General features: G+C 36.9%; 2 protein-coding genes across 3 annotated transcripts in view; one reads left to right on the top strand and one right to left on the bottom strand.

Moving 5' to 3' along the window:
• Nucleotides 1-1,709: 1,709 nt before the first annotated feature.
• On the top strand, nucleotides 1,710-6,433 carry Smp_167570.1 (putative negative cofactor 2 transcriptional co-repressor (nc2); the record flags this gene model as incomplete). 2 transcript variants are annotated; one of them, XM_018794285.1, is made up of 9 exons in its annotated part: nucleotides 1,710-1,773; nucleotides 1,898-1,941; nucleotides 2,055-2,069; nucleotides 2,715-2,797; nucleotides 5,431-5,503; nucleotides 5,581-5,653; nucleotides 5,691-5,784; nucleotides 5,822-6,183; nucleotides 6,227-6,433. In XM_018794285.1, coding segments are annotated over 9 exons (837 nt in total), but the record flags the coding sequence as incomplete, so codon positions are not given. The 2 variants fall into 2 exon arrangements, with proteins under 2 accessions (XP_018648713.1, XP_018648712.1); XM_018794284.1 differs by having other exon boundaries at nucleotides 5,822-6,433.
• Nucleotides 6,434-17,205: 10,772 nt separating this feature from the next.
• Nucleotides 17,206-20,333, bottom strand: part of Smp_196840 (hypothetical protein) — a gene marked incomplete at its 5' end in the record, with an annotated part of 40,148 nt that continues 37,020 nt past the window's right edge. The window contains 2 exons of the mRNA XM_018794283.1: nucleotides 17,206-17,413; nucleotides 19,788-20,030. Coding sequence (XP_018648711.1) covers nucleotides 17,267-17,413; nucleotides 19,788-20,030 — 390 coding nt within the window. The 3' untranslated portion in view covers nucleotides 17,206-17,266. The remainder of the gene's footprint in view (nucleotides 17,414-19,787; nucleotides 20,031-20,333) is intronic.

Here is a 20,333-nt window from a genome sequence, read left to right as displayed (position 1 = left end):
AGCGACCGCTGGTAGTACAACAAGCGGAGATACAGAATGCACTCAACTAATCGAACTTACCAATAGACGAGGAACCTGAAAAAGGAAAGAAATAGAGTTTTAGAAATGGCCAAAATCAATCAGTCCTGTTGAGCAAGATAATCATTTATCAATCAAAAACATTTCATCACCTGAATTCAGTAACTCACCACTTGAATAAGGAGACTTGTCTTTACGCCATATTCCGTGTGATCTGAAATGAGAAAGACAAAAATTAATATTTGCATCTTGGTACTAGTGTATAGTCAGGCCTATCATTGAAATATCATGTTCATTAAGGGCTCAAAATTTCATCATATTACACAACTAGCGCTTACCAAATTTAGAGAATTTACGACTGGCAGTCAAAGACTGAAAGGTATTCCCATGAATAAAAGGCGGTCTAGGAAAGAATAACGACAATATTAGCTAAATAGCCTCATGATATCAGATACTATCTAGTGGCATTCACTGTTTCATCCACTTGTTAACATCATAACACCCCACACCAAAAGCATACCAATGACCACTCACCCGTAGCACCATCATGGCGTGACACGCACGAGTGTTTATACGTTTTAGCACGTCGCCTGAGAAGCTATAACTCGGTTAAACAATTTCAGTGCTCAATGTTTCAGTTTGTAAGTTGGATATTACTAAGCGCTCAGATCCAGGTGATAAGACTTAGTAATTCCTGGTACGCTTTTTTCAAAGTTGCTGGGCACTATAGCTTTTCGAAACGAGGAAATTTACAATCGACTTTTGTAGCTACACTTACAACTAACCTTGGTATAGATAGGACACTAGATAGCTCTTAGTAGTCTATGAATTTGTGGCCGACATATATTTCAATGGATTTGATTGCACTGGTTGAAACTTACTGAAGTCTAAACCATTGAGTTAAGACAATATAACTCTCCAAAGTGGTCAATGTCTTGATTGTTTGGGATTGTGTTCCGTGACTCAGTCTGGTGAACAGCGATGATTAGATCAGTCGGTGAATAGCCATCAGGATACATAACGACTTTTATTTTTAAGATTCAGGACGTAATGAACAGCATCTCTCAAACTGTCCGGTTATTTCTCGTGAGTGATCGCAAATAGTAGCTTTCTCATATCAACATTATAATGAATAAAGAAACGCTTGCTGCAATGCAAAGGCCTTGTCAAAAAGAAGAGTTATATTGTCTTAACTCAATGGTTTAGACTTCAGTAAGTTTCAACCAGTGCAATCAAATCCATTGAAATATATGTCGGCCACAAATTCATAGACTACTAAGAGCTATCTAGTGTCCTATCTATACCAAGGTTAGTTGTAAGTGTAGCTACAAAAGTCGATTGTAAATTTCCTCGTTTCGAAAAGCTATAGTGCCCAGCAACTTTGAAAAAAGCGTACCAGGAATTACTAAGTCTTATCACCTGGATCTGAGCGCTTAGTAATATCCAACTTACAAACTGAAACATTGAGCACTGAAATTGTTTAACCGAGTTATAGCTTCTCAGGCGACGTGCTAAAACGTATAAACACTCGTGCGTGTCACGCCATGATGGTGCTACGGGTGAGTGGTCATTGGTATGCTTTTGGTGTGGGGTGTTATGATGTTAACAAGTGGATGAAACAGTGAATGCCACTAGATAGTATCTGATATCATGAGGCTATTTAGCTAATATTGTCGTTATTCTTTCCTAGACCGCCTTTTATTCATGGGAATACCTTTCAGTCTTTGACTGCCAGTCGTAAATTCTCTAAATTTGGTAAGCGCTAGTTGTGTAATATGATGAAATTTTGAGCCCTTAATGAACATGATATTTCAATGATAGGCCTGACTATACACTAGTACCAAGATGCAAATATTAATTTTTGTCTTTCTCATTTCAGATCACACGGAATATGGCGTAAAGACAAGTCTCCTTATTCAAGTGGTGAGTTACTGAATTCAGGTGATGAAATGTTTTTGATTGATAAATGATTATCTTGCTCAACAGGACTGATTGATTTTGGCCATTTCTAAAACTCTATTTCTTTCCTTTTTCAGGTTCCTCGTCTATTGGTAAGTTCGATTAGTTGAGTGCATTCTGTATCTCCGCTTGTTGTACTACCAGCGGTCGCTTGAATGCTAAAGTAATGCGTATCTCGTTGGTCGGCGGGTAGCTGACCTGGTAAACTACGTGACAGCTCCATATATTGCTAATAACATGGTTAATGCAATCATCATTTTGTATCATTGGATTTGAAGCACCCAAAAATTTGTCACATTTGCATTCAAATAAAAAATGTTTGCTTTAGATATCTGTTTTCTCTTCCGTCTTGTTTGTGATTGTCACTTAGTTAGAAAACCCTAAAGTGCAAGTATTTAGACCCAACCGAGCTGCATCTTCGGCGCATTTGGTATAGTATCACAGTAAGCATCATGAATGTTGCGTCAGCTAGCCTGTTTGATGAACTGCTACATACTATGGCGGGTAGGGTCATTCCTCACACGACAGTGGTTCCTCCCTTGGTATACTTGTTGTAACTGTCAAAGTTGATCGGCCAGACACGATTAGTGTCAATTGTCTAGGAGCATCGTGTGCAGTTTACAATAGGACAAGGGCAGGTGACTAGTTCTGGTACTTAGGTACACGAATACACTCGCTAAGGCAGGTCGTTTAACTGTACTCACTTCAAGCATCCTTCTTATATCCAGCCCATGTAGTGGCTAGTTTCAAGCGCTGCTCAAGCTGAGCGTAGAGCACTCAAGACCGGTTTGAAAGATCTCGTTTCGATTGGTGTTTGGAGGTAGGTCCGTACAGTTTCCTGTGCCGTGTTCTGTATGGATATTAAGCTCTCAGTCCAGGAGGTCCGGAGAATGTATGCGTAAGCCCTTGCTATGTCAGTTAGCCGTGTCATAAGTGCCGCCTATTCCTGCATCAACTCTCTCACCCTAGAACGAACGTGGCGCAGAATTGTGGTACGTTTAATCCCTGCTACCAGCTCGAAGGAGTGTGTGGCAAGTTTTATACTCAGCAATGTGATTAATAGAGGTATATTGACAGTTTGTAACTGCGTTGCTTCGTCGTTCGTCTTAACTGCCGCTAAAGACTTAATTAGTGATGGTGTAAAACGTTCTTGCCTTATGTAGGAAAACCACTTATGCTAATTTCTTGTTTTCAGAGCGTGTTCGCGTTTTCCCTGCCTCATCTGTCGAGCAATAAAACTTCATGACTGCATCCAAGCTGCCGGCATTGTTCATTGCCGAAAACCCGTAGGTGATTGGCGTGGGGCCTGTTGTCCATATTCTCGTCTGCAGACTTATCTGTCGCACAGCCACATTCTGCTAATTGCTCGGATACAGTCGTTCGTGGCAGGCGATCGGTCATCTCATTTCTTAGCACTACAGTCGTCGTCGATTTGTGGGGTAGAACTTGACTGTCGGATCGCCTATTAGGTTGGTGTGTCTGGGAAGTGTTCCAACATGTCGAGAGCCTTATGTAGATGTATTTCAGCAAGAACTAGGATGTGTAACCGCCAGTCTCTATTATCTTATTCCAGCTGTGAGGTCGCCCCATTTCGCCATTTGTTTTCAATTTTCCCATCACTGGCGTTCTGAACGCAGCTCTGATGACAGTGGGTAGTGTGGTCTATACATCTGGAGACAGACTTTGATCTTGGGTATGCCGGTGATATAATCTCACGGTCAAATGATAGGCTTTGAGATCAGTTGTCAATGGACAACAGTGGGTACGGCATATAAAATGATTTTACAAGTCTGCTTACACCCCCTTTTGGTCCGTAAACCGCTAGAAGTTATCAGAAGGTTCGTTTGTCTGGGTAGCCGTGTGAGTTCCGGTGGCGGGAAGGTAGTGAATCTGTCCCACGTATTGGCAGAACCAGTGTGTTATTACAATCTTGATTATCTTTGATGTTGCCATGATATTAGTCCGGCTATAGAAAGCCGAGTATACAACGCGTCATGAGTTATGGATGCTGGGCAGCTCTCCATGTTCAGTCATTGTTGTCTCCGAAAGGTTTCTAAGATTCAGTGACGACACCATGTAGGCAATTCCGGGATTCGACAAAGGAGGATCGAGATAACTTCCATCGAACTATAGATCTGTCAGCCTCACCATTATCGCAGTCAAAATACTGAAAATAGTCAAGAAGATCTTAATAGCATTTGTGAAAACCAACAACTTGTTAAACAGCGAACAACATAGTTTCAGTAAAAGTTTGTCTTGCACAACAAACCTCCTTATGGCAAGGGAGCATTGGACAAAGGCTCTAGACAATGGAAAATTAGTAGATGTCGTCTACATAGACTTCGGCAAAGCATTTGAGAAGGTGCGGACACATAGACTGCTATTGAAGCTAGAAAATCTTGGCATTGCTGGACCTCTCCCAAAATGGCTTAAAGATTTCCGAGTAGGTTGTAGACAGAACATAAGAATAAATTCAAAGTGCTCCACCTGGAGACCGGTACCTAATGAAGTACCTCAAGGCTCTGTTCTCGGTCCTTTACTTTTAATACTGTATGTAAACGAACTCCCAAGTACAGTTGAGTCCCCAACGCTGATGCAAATATCTGGTGAGAAATAAAGGAAGACACAGATGCATGCATATTTCAGGCAGACTGGTCTAAAGAGTGACTGATGCATATCAATACCACAATGTGTGTCTACATGAACTTTGGGGATACAAAGGTAGTTAGGTACAGTATATGGGAAGTGTCTGTACCTGTGGTCCAGTCTCACAAGGATCTTGGGGTGACATTGAGTCATAATCTTAGGACTATAGTCCATTGTCAGTAGGTCGCAACTAAGGGGTTTAGAAACATGTGGGCTTTAAGATAGACATTAGTCAAGTTAGATGCTACCATATTCACTACAGTATACTCAACCTTAGTGAGAGCTAAGCTTGAGAACTGCGTTCAGGTTGCAAATCCCTGTTTCGAAAATGACTTAGCTATCCTGGAAAACATACAGGGGCAGATACCCATGCAATTCCAGAACTCAGGGGTTAACAACACAAAGAGCTACCTGAAAAGCCATACCTCTTTACTCTGTCCTATCGTAGATTAAGAGGTGGTCTGATTTTGATGTATAGAATACTAATAAATGATTTCGGACCTAATATATCCTCTCTTTTTCTTTCCACTGGAGCGGGACATCTCAGAGCACATAACAGGTGAGTAGAAAAGTCAAGGACGAATAAAATGCCAATGGCATACAGGTTTTCACACTGAGTCATCAATTCTTGCAACCTGTTGCTCAAAGCAGTGGTGTCTGTATGCTCGAAGCACGATTGAGTCTTCATAGGCACGAAAATCGAAAGAAATAATGTAGGTCGCTTGACTTACTATCCTTACTACTTAAGAATAAAGATATTCTTAACCTAATTTCTAGTAAATAGTTTGTTGAAGTTTATTCTTAAAGGTCGTTGTTCAGCGGAGTATTTGGTAGTGCAAAAATGCCAGCTAAACGAAGGTTTGCATCTCGCTTTCCAACGGTATGGTTAGGATATAGATATTTCATATTTTAATGCAACTCACCATATCTTTAAATTAATCCCAATCCTCTTTCTAGACAAGAATAAAAAAAATCATGCAATTAGATGAAGAAATCGGCAAGTTGACAGCTACCGTCCCTCCCGTTGTTTGTAAGCGAATTTAAGGTGTATATCATATGGATTTTAGCACGTTCCTTAGAATTATTTCTCGAACAGCTGCTTAATCGGGCGTATGAATTCACTGCAACTAGAAACTCAAAAACAATAAGTCCCGGAATTATGTAAATTTTGTTATAGTTAATCCGTAATATTTTGCAGTAAATATGTTATAGAACACGAGCCTCGCTTCACATTTTTGCGTTCCCTCGTTGTCAATATCCCAGACGTAAAGCCTAACAGTCGAAAGCAGAGCTGTTCTAAACTAAGTGCAGATTCGGATGTTCAGTCGGATACTAGTGATGGCACGTCATCGAGCGTTGATGAAGTACACCAAAGCACTGTGTCTTCTAGTGTTAAAAAGAACTCAGGGCAAAAACGAAAGCAGTCTCCGACCTTTCGAAAAGTAAGTAAGCAGAGTCCTATCGGAGAGAATAATAAAACTTCGAGTTCACTGGATCAGAATCACGGATCTGCTTTGGATTTATTGTCAACAAACAAAGCCAGTAAAATTCGCAAAAATGGTAACGTTGTGGGGAATTCGAGCGATGGTTCCGTTTCTTTTAGTAATCCTGGCGTTCGGAACGAAAGTCTAGTCGATTATCAGTATACTGAAGCATAATACACTTTTAGGTACTTGTATTTAATACATTTACATAAATACCATGTAAACACAGTCCGTTTGTAATTTGTATCAAATCTCAGAACCCACTTTGTACAGAATAAAGTCATTGTTTATTTATTCATCCGTTGCAAATAGAAGTTATTCTCACTAGAATATGTCGTCACTTGATAATCCTGGTATTCTGAATGCTCATGTAGCCCCTACTGGTCAGTTTAAAAAGGAGTGCAAAATTACACTTGTTGTGTATCTCTGGTGGTCTTTTTTCTTAAGGCTTGTGTTCTGAATTTGTGACAGATTAGAGATTCTTTTTAGTGTAAATCCTTATGGCCACAATAAGCCGAACATCTCGTTTATAAGAACATTGTCAGGTGAGGTAGTCCCAGGTGATGGCCGACCAAATCCTCAGGATCTACACATCTGATGAGGTCTTTTTCTTCTTTTCTTATTGATAGATAAAAAAATCTCTATGGATAGACTCTCGATTTGTCTTTACATAATTGTGATTGGGAACTGTATTGTATACTGACGTCTGAATATTAAGGTCTGCTCATGCAAGAATATAGATGTCACTATTTAGTTAGTTGGTAAGAAATATCATGGTTGTGAGTAAAGCACGGTTTCTATGGATTATGATATTCAGCTAATCTCATGTAATGGCTCTAATATTAGGTTCTTATAGGACATAGTAATTATACTTTTTGTGGTCGTATAAAGGGTTGGACAAGTTTCGTCCAGTGAGCGATCTATGATTAACCGGGCTGATTCAGATTTTTGGGACGTTAGAAACCAGTCGTTAGTTTGAATTTCATTTCTCAAAATCGTCCAAACTGGGACAGATGTATTCTTGTTCTAAACCTTCCACATATTCTTCTTTGTTACTCCCTTCATCAACATCCGTCGCAGTTATTTGTTTGTATCTCTTTCGGTAGTCTCATTAAGGCAACTTGTTTTATATCGTCTCTAATTCAAAATCCATCTCTATAGTTCCTTTGGATAGGTTTCCACTTATAAAGTAGAAACAATTTATAGATTAGTGTGCAGAAATATGCGTCGCCAGTGTCAGAAAGCTTGGTTTATGTATTTCACATGCTAGTGACCTGTAATTAAGTATTTTGCCTACGTTATTAACAACATAAACTTATCAACATGTAGTTTATTCTAATTGCACCATTAGTTATCTTAGTTTGGTACTGCACCATTCTCACGAAATAAATTAACTACATCTAGCTATTATTTGTCTCTCCACAATAATCATCCTAGTAATAAGAATTTTATTCGGTTGGGATTTCTAGTATGGTTTCTAAAAGCAGAGTTTAGTTAGAAACAAATGATTTACAAAACCCTATGATAATTATTATGTTCGCTGGTGCCTAGCTTTGAGAGGACGTTTCTGTCGTTCTAGTGAAAAGTTGTGACCAGTAGAGTTCAGTACGCACCGGATGTGAGAAAGGTACACATTGAAGACAATGAAAGTAGTCGTGCAATATTGTGAATTGATTGAAGCTAGACTTGTGCACGACCAGATAATGGCTCAGTGATCTACGGGTTAAGCGTCCGCGAGCGCGACCAAAGGTGCGAATTTTGATCCTCGATGGTGGGATCGTGAATGCGCGTTACCGATAGGTCCCACACTAGAACGAAACAGCTATTCAGTGCTTACAAATTCCCAATACATGTTTTACGTAAATAGGTTTGTGGTCTCAATAAACAGTTCAAGATGTGTTTGATTCTAATATGTATGACCAATTTTCTGGATAGTCGTAGCTATACTCAACATGGTTTCTAACTCGAGGGGAATTATCTTGTTACTGAGTTCCGTTAACTAGCTTTTATGGTGAATCAATTGTTGATACATTGCTCCGTATCTCGACCACCTTTCCAGATACAAATGATGCGATAAGGAAGACCACTTTGTCTTTTAGAGATGCTTCTGCTTAATTGAATGCTCTTAGCTTCCTATTTTACTCATGAACAACAACATATAGATCTAGTGCTTTCTCTCGCTTCTGTTTTGTCTAGGCAAATAAATATTTCTGATCAAGTATGAGTATGAACTTTGTTATAACGTGTACCCGCCTATTAGAGAGCAGCGACTTATTGATCGGGCCAATGACACATAAAACCCGTACGAGCAGTCTAGAGCGCTTGTCGGTCCTGCTATTTGCCTAACCCAGCCAGTTAAGTCCAGAACACCAATAACTGCCTCAAGAATATGAATCATTATTTTCAAACACACTGGGTTTATATACCAAACAGACTAAATCGTACCATAAAATGGGAAACAACATTTGTACAAGATTTAGCCAAATGTGGGGGACAGTAATTAATAGACTGAGGATAACTGAAGAACGGCAAATCGTGTAGTAATAGTCTATGGGTCAAAAAAAGCTTATTATAAGAGGAACATGATTAGTGAAGTTACTTAACAATTATACAATAGGAAATATGCGTATCATATTGGTCCACAAATAGTCCTCAAAAGTTACCATTCATAATTCTCTTCGGGATATAACATCTTAATTAGGATTGTTTATCATATTCTTCACGTTACATTATTCTTCATTGTTAAAATAAAACTTATTTAAATCCATACAAATAACCTTATAAACTTCTTCCAGCTGTTTGGGAAATGTTTGCGTTGATAAGCGGGTATTAATCGTTTATGTTTTATCTGGTGATTTGTCAAAATAACTATACTCTTATCCACTTTCACTTTTTGTTCATAAATTTTTATCTTGTAAAATCCCCCCTCGTTTTTCTGATATAAAATGTGGTCACACATGTGATACATGTCTTTACTAGGTCCTATAATATCGATGACGGATTGGGTGATGTGGGCAATTCTTGTATCTTTTTGTAAAGAAAAAAGGCGGGTATTTACAGTAGATTTGTCTTTGTCGTTCATCTGTATATTCACTTAATACTTTTCTTAGTAATAAATTTTTTTCACATTTCGATTTACCGTATGAGATTTTTCATAAGTTGGATTTCTTTAGAAATGCACACAGATAGTTTAACCTCTTTGTTACTTTTCCAAGTATCAGCACCATTCTTTCGAGTCTCTTATTTGCCTGTTACAGCGGTAGTTTGCTTATCAACCAGTGACAGCATTTGATCAACGACAACTATTTACCTGCGGTTATAGCTGTAAGAGTTTAATATTTGCAATATATCAAGATCACTTGTTTCTTATCTCATCAACTGTCCAACAAACGATTAAACACTAATATCTCCCACTTGCGAAGGAAAGGAACCTCATTGTTTCAAACTAGTTTTGGTTGGAAACCAGTTTTAAGGACACATATGTACCTAGTGATATTGGTTTTGTAAATAAATATTTTACATATACACATCTTTCTTGCTCATTTCCCCTTGCCTGCCAAGGTTTTTCCTTTTGGTTTTGTGATTGATATCAGTATTGTCACTGCCACTATTATTCCCCCTTACCGACTTATGTTTTTTACGTTAATGTTCCAGCTTGAACTGTCTTAAATCATGTGGTTTGAGTATTTACTAAAAGTTTTTGGTTTAAACTTCTGTTACTACTTTCATTATGTATGATCGCATCTTCACCCTCCGCCAAATGTTAGAACACTGTCATACTTATCGCAGGCCGATAATCGTAGTGTTTCTTGACATCAGGGCTTCCTTCGATTCTTTGGACAGGACTGTTCTCTGGGATTGTCTATTGAAGAAGGGTGTGCCTGAAAAGTTTATTAACAAACACCTCAGGTAGAGTGAGGTCATACGACCATCTATCTCAACTTTTCCATTCAAGCAATTGGGTTAGACAGGGTTGCCCAATCTCTTCTTCAACTTTGCCGTCGATGACATTCTGGACGTAAGTAATGACGGTGTGGATCTGTTGCCTGGAGAAAGACTTCTCGACCTTGAGTATGCGGATGATATTGTCTTACTCTGCGATAATGCCCAAGCCATGCAATCCGCACTTAATCAGTTGGTAATCAGTGTTCATTTATTTATTATTTTATTTATTTAAACACATACATATTGGTACAAATGGGCACCAGATACATATGCACCACACAAATCTCATTTGATTTGTGTGAGGGCTGTGATACTGTCCGGGTGCCTAAACTGAAGCAGATGGTTTTCTTAGGGGGCCACACCCGGAGCCTTTGACCTAAAAATCTGATCCACAAGGCGGTGGAGCATCGTGAGGAGATGCAGTCCCATGGTAGCCGGTGACCAACAATTGGTTCACAAGCCATTTGTTCCTTCAGGATACTGGAGCCCATTTGCACCATTGGTTTGGAATCAGGGTTTTCCAACTCCCCTAGGTGAACTCCACATCTACCTACCCGGTTAAAGCGCCGGACATTCGATTTTCGTCCTCTCAATTTCGTAAACAACAGTAATGCCACGAGAAGACAGTGAGTAGGACTTCCCTGGCAGAGGCTATATGTTAGCGTGGCCATATGAGAGCATTTGGAGAGGGAGAGCGTACTCTCCCCACTCTCGGCCGTACCAGGGCATTTGGGAGCAATCAGCCTCGTGACTTCTGAAAATATCGGCTTTTATCATGAGGCATTATAAATCTTGGTTCAAGTAGGAGGGCAGAGTTTAAATGTTTAAATTTGCTTGATCTGGTTAGCGTTTTTTTAGAAATGTTGTTTTCTAAGGGATGGGGTTGCTGACCCTTATACCCAACTTTCCTCCTTTGTGTGGGCTTGGGACCGGCAGTAGCATTAGAAGAGCTACAGAAGTTTTATTACTAATTACTTCCATATAAATAATATCATTCCAATTTATATTTAGCTGTCTCCTTAACTATTACTGTGAATTGGGTTAAGAATATTGAAATCTTTTTATTTGAATGGAAATGCTGTACTAAGTTATATGTAGGATCTGTAAAAAGACCACCATGACTTTGTATCTAATAAAAACGACAGTTTCATGTCAGCATTATATTTTGTCTTCAAGGTTCTTCAGAATTGATGATTGAGGTATACCATTCTCTTAACTTAATATATTTTTTTTAATATATACATTTTTCCGGCATTATTACCATATTTATTGCGTGTTAGATGTTAGTCATTTGTTCATTACTAATAGATTCCTATTTTGAGTCATCCGAAAATATACCCTTCAGATCTATGATTCATATCTTATAGAATTTCATAAAAGTCTTATTTCCACTCATATGGATTTTATCACTAGGCTTTTAAATATGTGATTCTTATAGATTAGTACGCAGATAAAGATGCTGCAAATAATTTTTAAATTGGAGTGGATTATTAAGTTTTAAAAGGTATCTTTCTCAGATCGAAATTATCAATAAAAATAATTTACATTTTAATGACTACGTATTCAGTATTTTAATGCTTTTATATTCAATGGATTTAAATCAGTGTTGAAAGTAGTTTGTTAGCGTTTTATGAAAAGAAACTGAACAATTTTACGTCAGTTTACAGTTCCTTTTCCATCTTCAAAAATCAAAATAACCATTTTTCAGGTTTTAAAATGGATTGTTTATTCTTAAAATATAAACGCAGATTCATATGTTGGTAATTTCAAATTTTCGAAAAATCATAACTGACCGACTTACTTACGCCTGTTACCCCTCGTGGAGGAGCATAGGCTGCACACCAACATTCTCCATCCGAAAAATCATGGTATTCCATAAATATATCAAAATGAGAGTGAACATAATGAAAATCGTTTTTAGTACTCAAAATATTCTAAAGTAAATTTTTTTGAAAAATCCATTTCAACGTGATTAAATATATACTTCATACAATCAGATACCTTGGTAAATTTGAACAGAGTAAGAATAACAAGGTTTGCATAATAAAATGAACTCATTCCATTTAATGGTTTCTCATCAGCTTCATACGACCTAAAATTACAAGTTTTAATATGAATATAGTTATTAACAAGTGTTTAGCATACTTTAGTTTGTGAAGTTTACATATGTTAGAAACCTTACCAAAAACATAATAATCAGAAGCATAGGGATACAAAGTGTGTGAAGAAATATAGTTAAGATCAATGTGTATATATTTGTTAGGAAGTAATAATTCAGAGGCTATGCAAATGTAATGAAATTAATAAGTTTGGCGAAAATTCCCATTTTGACATTTAGTAAAAAGAGCGAACAGAGTGGAGAAATCTCTTTTTCATTAGTTTTTCATCATGACTGTATTTATATAATATTAAGTAATTAGAAGAACGTGGATTATGATTATCGAAGTAATTGTTTGGAAAATCAAAGAGTTGCTACACTGCTTACAATATAAAGAGAACTAACAGAATATTTTGATGAAACGTCAGTAATGTAGTAGTTATGTAAGAATCAGGAGACGAATGTTGCGAATATGCAAAATATAAAGTGGGAGAAATTAGAGAATGCTTGGAATATTTTGAAGGAAAGAGTATCAAAGTTGAGCTACAAACTCACTCTAATACCGATGGTCAAGGTAGCGAAAGTTGTACAAACTTATTTTGGATACAAAGGTTCAGTTTGTGAACATGGATTCCGGTGGCTTCAGTAATGTGTAAAAGACTAACTCGTAAACCATTTGGTAAAGTCGATGTAGTATAGTGGATAACCTTGAGAGCTTTATTCAGTTCAACTTGATGATCCATGTCCACCAAGTGAGCGAGAATAGAACTATTAATCACTTTTAGCTGTCCTTTGCACGATGGATGGTGTTCTGTTATTCGTTGACGAACTTGCCGAATTGTATATCCTATATAACTGGCTCCACAGGAGAAGTTGGATTGGTAAATACACATGGATATGACGAATTCAGGTAGTCTGTTTTTATTGATGGCTTTTCTTATTGGGTGGTTGTAGAAAACAACATTCAGTTTGGCTGTAATGGATGTTTTATGCACCTCCTTTCTTAGCCTATGAGTTACAATCTCCTCGGTAGCATCATTTAAGAATCGTACTTTCAAGAATAGTAATTTGTTTGGAATGTTAGATACAGTTGATCTTCATTTTATCTTATTTATGTTTTTAATGAATTTCATTAGATATCCATTCTTACTAAGCAGGTTACGAATATTACTCAATTCATCTGCGATGGTGTCATCAGACCATATCATTGTTACACGAGTCAGAATATTTACTAAGTCTCATTTATATCTAATTGGTATAACGCTATGAAAATGGGTATACTGTCCAACTCCCGACTTGCTATCTATTCCTCTTTTTAGTGTTCCATCTACTGTTAGTATTGGTTGAACATCTGGAAATATATGCTATTACTCCGTTTTTCTTCCAGTGTAAAAATAGGTGGATAAATGTCATTAAATGTATTAAGTAAATTATTCTTCTCGTGTTCTTTTCCTAATACCTTGGAAGTATAATCTAAATAGCTACAGTAACATGCTAGATGACTGATTGTGTCCTTAAGTGGTCCATTTTCCAGTTTCGCAAGAATAGTGTCTGGTAGCATTCATTGTCGAGTTGGAAGTGGACGTTCATTGTGCATCATCTGAAAAGCTACATAAGTCTTATATCACCATAAATTATTCATTTAACAGAGACATTAAAAGATCTTCCATTTGCCACGAGATACTATGCTTACTTACTTACTTACGCCTGTTACCCCTCGTCGAGGAGCATAGGCCGCTCACCAGCATTCTCCATTCAACTCTGTTCTGAGCCTTCCTTTCCAGTTCTTTCCAGTTGCTATTCAGCCTTTTCATATCTGCTTCTATTTCCCGGCGTAGTGAGTTCTTTGGCCTTCCTCTTTTCCGCTTCCCTTCACCATTCCAAGTTAGGGATTGCCTTGTAATGCACATTAGTGACTTATTTAATGTATGTTCGATCCACTTCCGACGTCTTTTCCTAATTTCCTCTTCAGCTGGAAGCTGGTTTGTCCTCTCCCATAAAACGCTGTTCCTGACAGTATCCGGCCAGTGAATGTTGAGTATCTCGCGTAAACAACTGTTTATGAATACTTGTACCTTCCTGATGATGGTTGTAGTAGTTCTCCACGTTTCAGCTCTATACAGTAGGACTGACTGTGTTGACGTTCGTATTAAAGATTCTGACCTTGAAATTAGTTGAGAGATGTTTTGAGTTCCATATGTTCTTCAATTGTAGAAATGCTGTCCTTGCTTTGCCAATCCTTGCCTTTACATCTGCATCCGATCCTCCTTGTTTATCAACGATGCTCCCCAGGTACGTGAATGCTTCCACCTCTTCTAGGGTTTCGCCATCAAGTGTGATTGGGTTGGTGTTCTCCGTGTTGTATTTGAGAATCTTGCTTTTTCCTTTGTGAATGTGGTGGCCTATCGATGCGGAGGCTGCTGCTACATTTGCCATCTTCATCTGCATTTGTTCATGTGTATGAGAGAGGAGGGCTAGGTCATCTGCGAAGTCCAAATCATCTAATTGATTCTGAGAAGTCCATTGTATTCCGTATTTCCCTTCAGATGTCGAATTCTTCATAATCCAGTCAATCACTAGAAGGAAGAGGAATGGGGAGAGTAGACAGCCTTGTCTGACTCCGGTCCTTACTGGAAATGCATCTGTCAGCTGCCCTCCATGCATGACTTTGCACTGTAGTCCATCGTATGAGTTTTGGATAATGTTGACAATCTTTTCAGGAACTCCATAGTGTCGAAGAAGTTTCCATAATGTTCTCCTGTCCACGCTGTCAAACGCCTTCTCATGGTCAATGAAGTTGACGTATATTGATGAGTTCCACTCAACTGATTGTTCCACGATGATCCGTAGTGTCGCAATCTGGTCTGAGCACGACCTATCCTTACGGAATCCAGCCTGTTGATCTCGAAGTTGGACATCTACTGCGTCTTTCATCCTGTTCAGCAACACTCTGTTGAAAACGTTTCCTGGCTCTGATAACAAACTGATGCCTCTGTAATTCTCACATTTGCTCAAATCTTCTTCCTTTGGTATCTTGATGAGGTATCCTTCTTTCCAGTCCGTTGGCACTTGTTCCTCTTCCCAAATCTTCTTGAATAGAAGGTGAAGCATGTTTGCAGTTATTTCAATGTCTGACTTCAGTGCTTCAGCTGGTATATTGTCAGGTCCTGCCGCCTTCCCACTCTTGATTTGTCTGATGGCCATCTTGACTTCTTCGATCGTTGGTGGAGTGACATATATAGGAAGGTCAGTGTGAGCTGCTTCGATGTCCGGTGGATTCAATTGGGCTGGTCTATTCAGCAGTTCCTCGAAGTATTCTGCCCATCTTTTCCTCTGTTTTTGAATCTCAGTGATTGTCTTTCCTTCCTTGGCCATGCCCTTCTTTGTCCAGCCATAGTACGAGGTACTATGGCTGGTAGGCAATAGGATAAATACCTTAAACACTTGACTAGATAAGAGACTGGGTAATCGATCGATATACTAAATATATAGATGGCTATATCAATCACTTGATACACTGGTACTCCATATCTGAGCAAACGATAGAGAAGGAGATTAGACTAGACCGTTGGTTGACATGAATTACAAGCAGCTACACAAGATAAAATCCGAACAGAAATCTCGGGTGAATCAGAGTTACACGTAAAATACTTTCTTTTATTACTATCATTGAATATGTCCATCTTCTCTCACTAGTCGGTCACGAATCATTGTCACACGATATATCACTGTTAAGAATTAACTGCTGTCATAACGTGACCTATTCCACGGAATCTGTCGATAAAACGTTATTCATTTTGTTTTTAAATCTTTGGTTTCACTAAATTAACATTATTCGACAGAGTACCAATACTGTGGAACTAATTTTGTAGCTTCAAGATCACCCCTTGAAATATTGGTTGTTTTGGTCATTGACAGGTTGTAAATGAAAAACAAGCTAACTCCCGATTTCCTCTACTCCAATACTGATTTCTTCTAGACCGTAAGTCACTCCCACTAGGTGTAACACATCATTAAATTGTTCATAGTGTTCAGCTTAGAAAATCTAACTGTCAGAAACCACTTAAAGCTTCTGTGCCATAAAAATAATTGTATGAGGATTAATTAGCTATACCATAAATTATGGAAGTTATTTTCAGACTGAAAATTTCACGTATCTAGGAGTATACATAAAGTCCCCTTCAACCTTTCAGTCTGATATCTCAAATATGCAAAACCTAAATTATACTTATACATTAGAATATACAAGTAATCCTATAAAGGATTTTGTTAGTACATGTGTACTTAGTCTTTTTAGTGACTTATTTTTCATCGATATATAGAACCAAATCTTGTCAATGTCCTCACTTTGTAAATGTAGACAAATTTTCATTCAATAAATCGATATATATAGTAGGTTTTCAATAATATAAGAAACTATAAACTGTAAATAATTAAAACATTGAATCATTTTTATCCAATATATTCTGAATTTCTTCACCTCATAGAAAAAGTTTGGTCTGTATATTTCGCACAATATTCAAAATGTCGAATTTAACTTGATATCGTACTGATTAAAACTAGAACAAACAAAAACAGCTGAGTGGATAACACGGTGGCGTTTAAAGCGTAAGGTACTGGGTTCGAGTCTCAGAGTGAACATCAACTCTGAGATGCAGGTACATTCAGCTGATGAGTCCCAAATAGGACGAAACACGCGTCCTGGATTACACTGCTAGCCACTATCCATCTTTACTTACAATATCTACAACGATTTGTTTTAAAGTTTCTCACTTAAGTAATAGTAAAGGAAAACATGTGATTAAGGTATTATTCTTCCATGTTTGTCAGTTATTATGAGATGAAAATTTAACGTGCAAGATAGTATTAAAGTGGTGGATGTATTTACTAAACTGTAGTCTAAAATCAATTTAATATATAAGACCATAAAGAAAGAAAGATAGAGTTTTCCTGTCATCCGAAAATCTATCGTGACTATCCACTAGTTAACTAATACAAATATAACCAGAGTAAGTTTGAACAGCCAGAGAAACAAACAATCAAAAAGGTATGAAATTATTCAGCTTAAATAATAGTTCATTTATTGATTAAATCATAAATATCAATGATGACAAATTTAACTAAAACAAACAGCATCCATATAATATCCAATTTCTTGATCACTTTCTCCGAATTCTTTTAATTGAATATCAACTAATGGAAGTAAGTTTGGTTTACGGGCAACAAATTCAAATACACTACTGGCTTTTTGTTTACTTCGTTCCTAAAAGTAAACAATGAAAGAAATATTGAATAGAATAAGTGTACTGATAAAATATGTGAGAAATTTTAACAACCAAAAATGACTTATTATGAAGTTTATTATTAAACATAAAGGTATTCTGTATATTTCTTAGTTTTTGTTGACTTTAAATTTAGAAGGGACGAATCGAGCGAAGAAATTTCTTTTCAATTAGTTTTTCATTATGGCTCTACACCCTTCGAGTAGATACGTTCCGCAACATTTATATAATAACATATCGATTATAAACTAACATTAAATAATTGGAAGAAAGAGGATTAATAATAATCAAAGTAATTATTCGAAAATCAAGCAGTTGCTAGATATCCAACTAACTAGAAGAGTAGATGGAACATTAAAAAGAGGATTACATAGAAAGTCTACAGTTGGACAATACACTCATTTCTTATAGTGCAGTACCAATCAAATGCAAAAGAAACTTGACTCATCGTGCTGGGATGATTTGCTCGGATGACATTCTTTTAGATGAATTGGTTAATATTCGTAAATTGCTTAGTAGGAATGGATACCTAATGAAATTTATCGACAAACACATGAAAGAGACGAAAAGAAGGACAAGGGTACTTACCGTCCTGAAGAAGGCATTGTTCTTAAAATTAAAGCTAAATGATGCAACGAAAGGAATCTTGACACAGAGGTTAAGAAAGGCAGTACAAAAAACATTTAATACAGCCAGACTGAGTACCAATTTCTACAACCTCCCCACAATAAGAATGGTTAATAATGACAGTGTGCCTGAATTCGCCACATCTATATGTATTTACCAATTCAACTGCTGCTGTAGGGATAGTTATATAGGGCTTACAAGTTCGTCAACGAAGGACAGTTAAAAGTGATTAATAGTCCTATTCTCGCTCACTTGGTGGACTCGGGTCATCAAGTTGAACTGAATAAAGTTTTTAAGGTTATCTACCATATTCCATCAAATTTGCCACATGGTTTACGAGTTCGTCTTCTGCACACTGCTGAAGCCACCGGAATCCATGTTCACAAACCGAACCTTTATATCCAAAATAAGTTTGTACAATTTTCGCTACCTTGGCCATCGATATAGCGGAGTTTGTAGCAGAACTTTGGTAGAAAATTTTCATATTCCTTCTTTTTTTGTATTCTACTTATTCTCAACATTCGTCTTTTGGTTCTTGCATAACTACTATATTAATGACCTTTCATCGAAATATTTTGTCAGTTCTTTCATCTCTTTTTATATATTATGCAACGTAGCAACTGCTTGATTTTCGAATAATTACTTTGGTCATTATTAATCCTCCTTCCTCCAATTATCTAATGTTAGTTTATAGTCGATATGTCATTATATAATTATTACGTAACGTATCTACTCGAAGAGTGTTATTTCATTATTGTAAACCATATGTAAATATTAGTGTAGAGCCATTATGATAAACTAATTGAAAAGAAATTTCTTCGCTCGATTCATTCCTTTATTTGCTAAGTGTCAAAATTGGACTTTAAATTTATTACAGAATCACTATAAATAGCTTAGAAAGACAGTAATAGTCAAAGCTATCAATTACATGTTACTGTTGATGTTATCTGAATGACAATAAATGCTTCTAAATCGGACTATCTAGTTCATAGAACATCACAACATCAAAATCATCCACATGACCTGTAAATCTTTTGCAACATATTTCTTCCTACAAACTTCTGTGGTTCTTTCATATCTGACTGTTTAGATTAGTGAATAAGATTAAATGATAACTGTTTAAAACTGTGATAAAATTATGTTTCAAGCATTAGATCATCCTTCATAGAAGTAATATGTTTTTCCAATTACAGTTTTGAGTGTCAATTTAAACAACAAAAATATTAACATCTGGAGTGTAGTTTGAGAGGGTGATGGTACAAATAAGTATTTTTTGGTTCCAGTAATTTGTTTCCTGTAATCAAAATTCACTACCGTCAATTAATTAATACAGGAAGGGATTTCTGACCTTTTAATATAAGCTTTTTAATAAACAGTTAACACCAATGGATGCCATCTCAGTAGTCTACAGGTTAAGCGTTCGCACGCGAGACCGATAGGTCTTGGGTTCGAGTCCCACGAGCGGGATCGTTGATGCGCATTACTGAAGAGGCCCGTACTAGAACGAAACAACCGTCCAGTGCTTCCAGGTTTACATAGCGGTCTAGCTCTAATTGACTCATGAATTCAACTATTAAATTACTAAAATCTCCATGAAACCCCCTTCTGATAATAATAAACAGGTAATCAAAACTCTTCTTTAAAAAGATAGGTAATCAAGAACCACATAAAAATTAATATAATGAATTTACAGAAATAACAATGATAAAATTAGCTATCATTACTTACCATGCATTCATCTTTAACTTTAATATCTAACATAATACCACCACCAATAGTACGTGTACGTCTATCTTCATAAGTATCAATTACATTTTCATCAAATAATTTAACAATTACTGCATTTTTATAATTTTGATTTTTCACATCAAAATATACTGGTGTATTACGACATGTGAAAGTGATAATTTGTTCAGCTTTTGAATGTAATAATTGTAGATAACGAATCTGATTTATTGGTGCATAATATAGCTTAAATATAAATTTAATAGAAATATAATGATAATTAATACTTGTTAATGATATAAACAAATTTAAATAATTCAATGAAGAGATGTAGATTATCATAACTATGTAATATTGTTGAAAAAAACTGTTCGTTTACATGTGTTGTTCTAATTTAAATGAATAATTCTTTTATATAGTTGAGATCATGAGTCAATTGAAGCTAGACCACCATGGAAAACCTGGAAGCACTGGACGGCCGTTTCGTCCTATTATGGGAATCCTCAGCAGTGTGCATCCACGATCCCGCCTCGCGAGATTCGAGCCCAG

This window comes from Schistosoma mansoni, chromosome 1 (assembly GCF_000237925.1).
Source record: "Schistosoma mansoni strain Puerto Rico chromosome 1, complete genome".
Taxonomy (NCBI): domain Eukaryota; kingdom Metazoa; phylum Platyhelminthes; class Trematoda; order Strigeidida; family Schistosomatidae; genus Schistosoma; species Schistosoma mansoni.
This window is presented reverse-complemented; position numbering and strand designations above follow the sequence as displayed.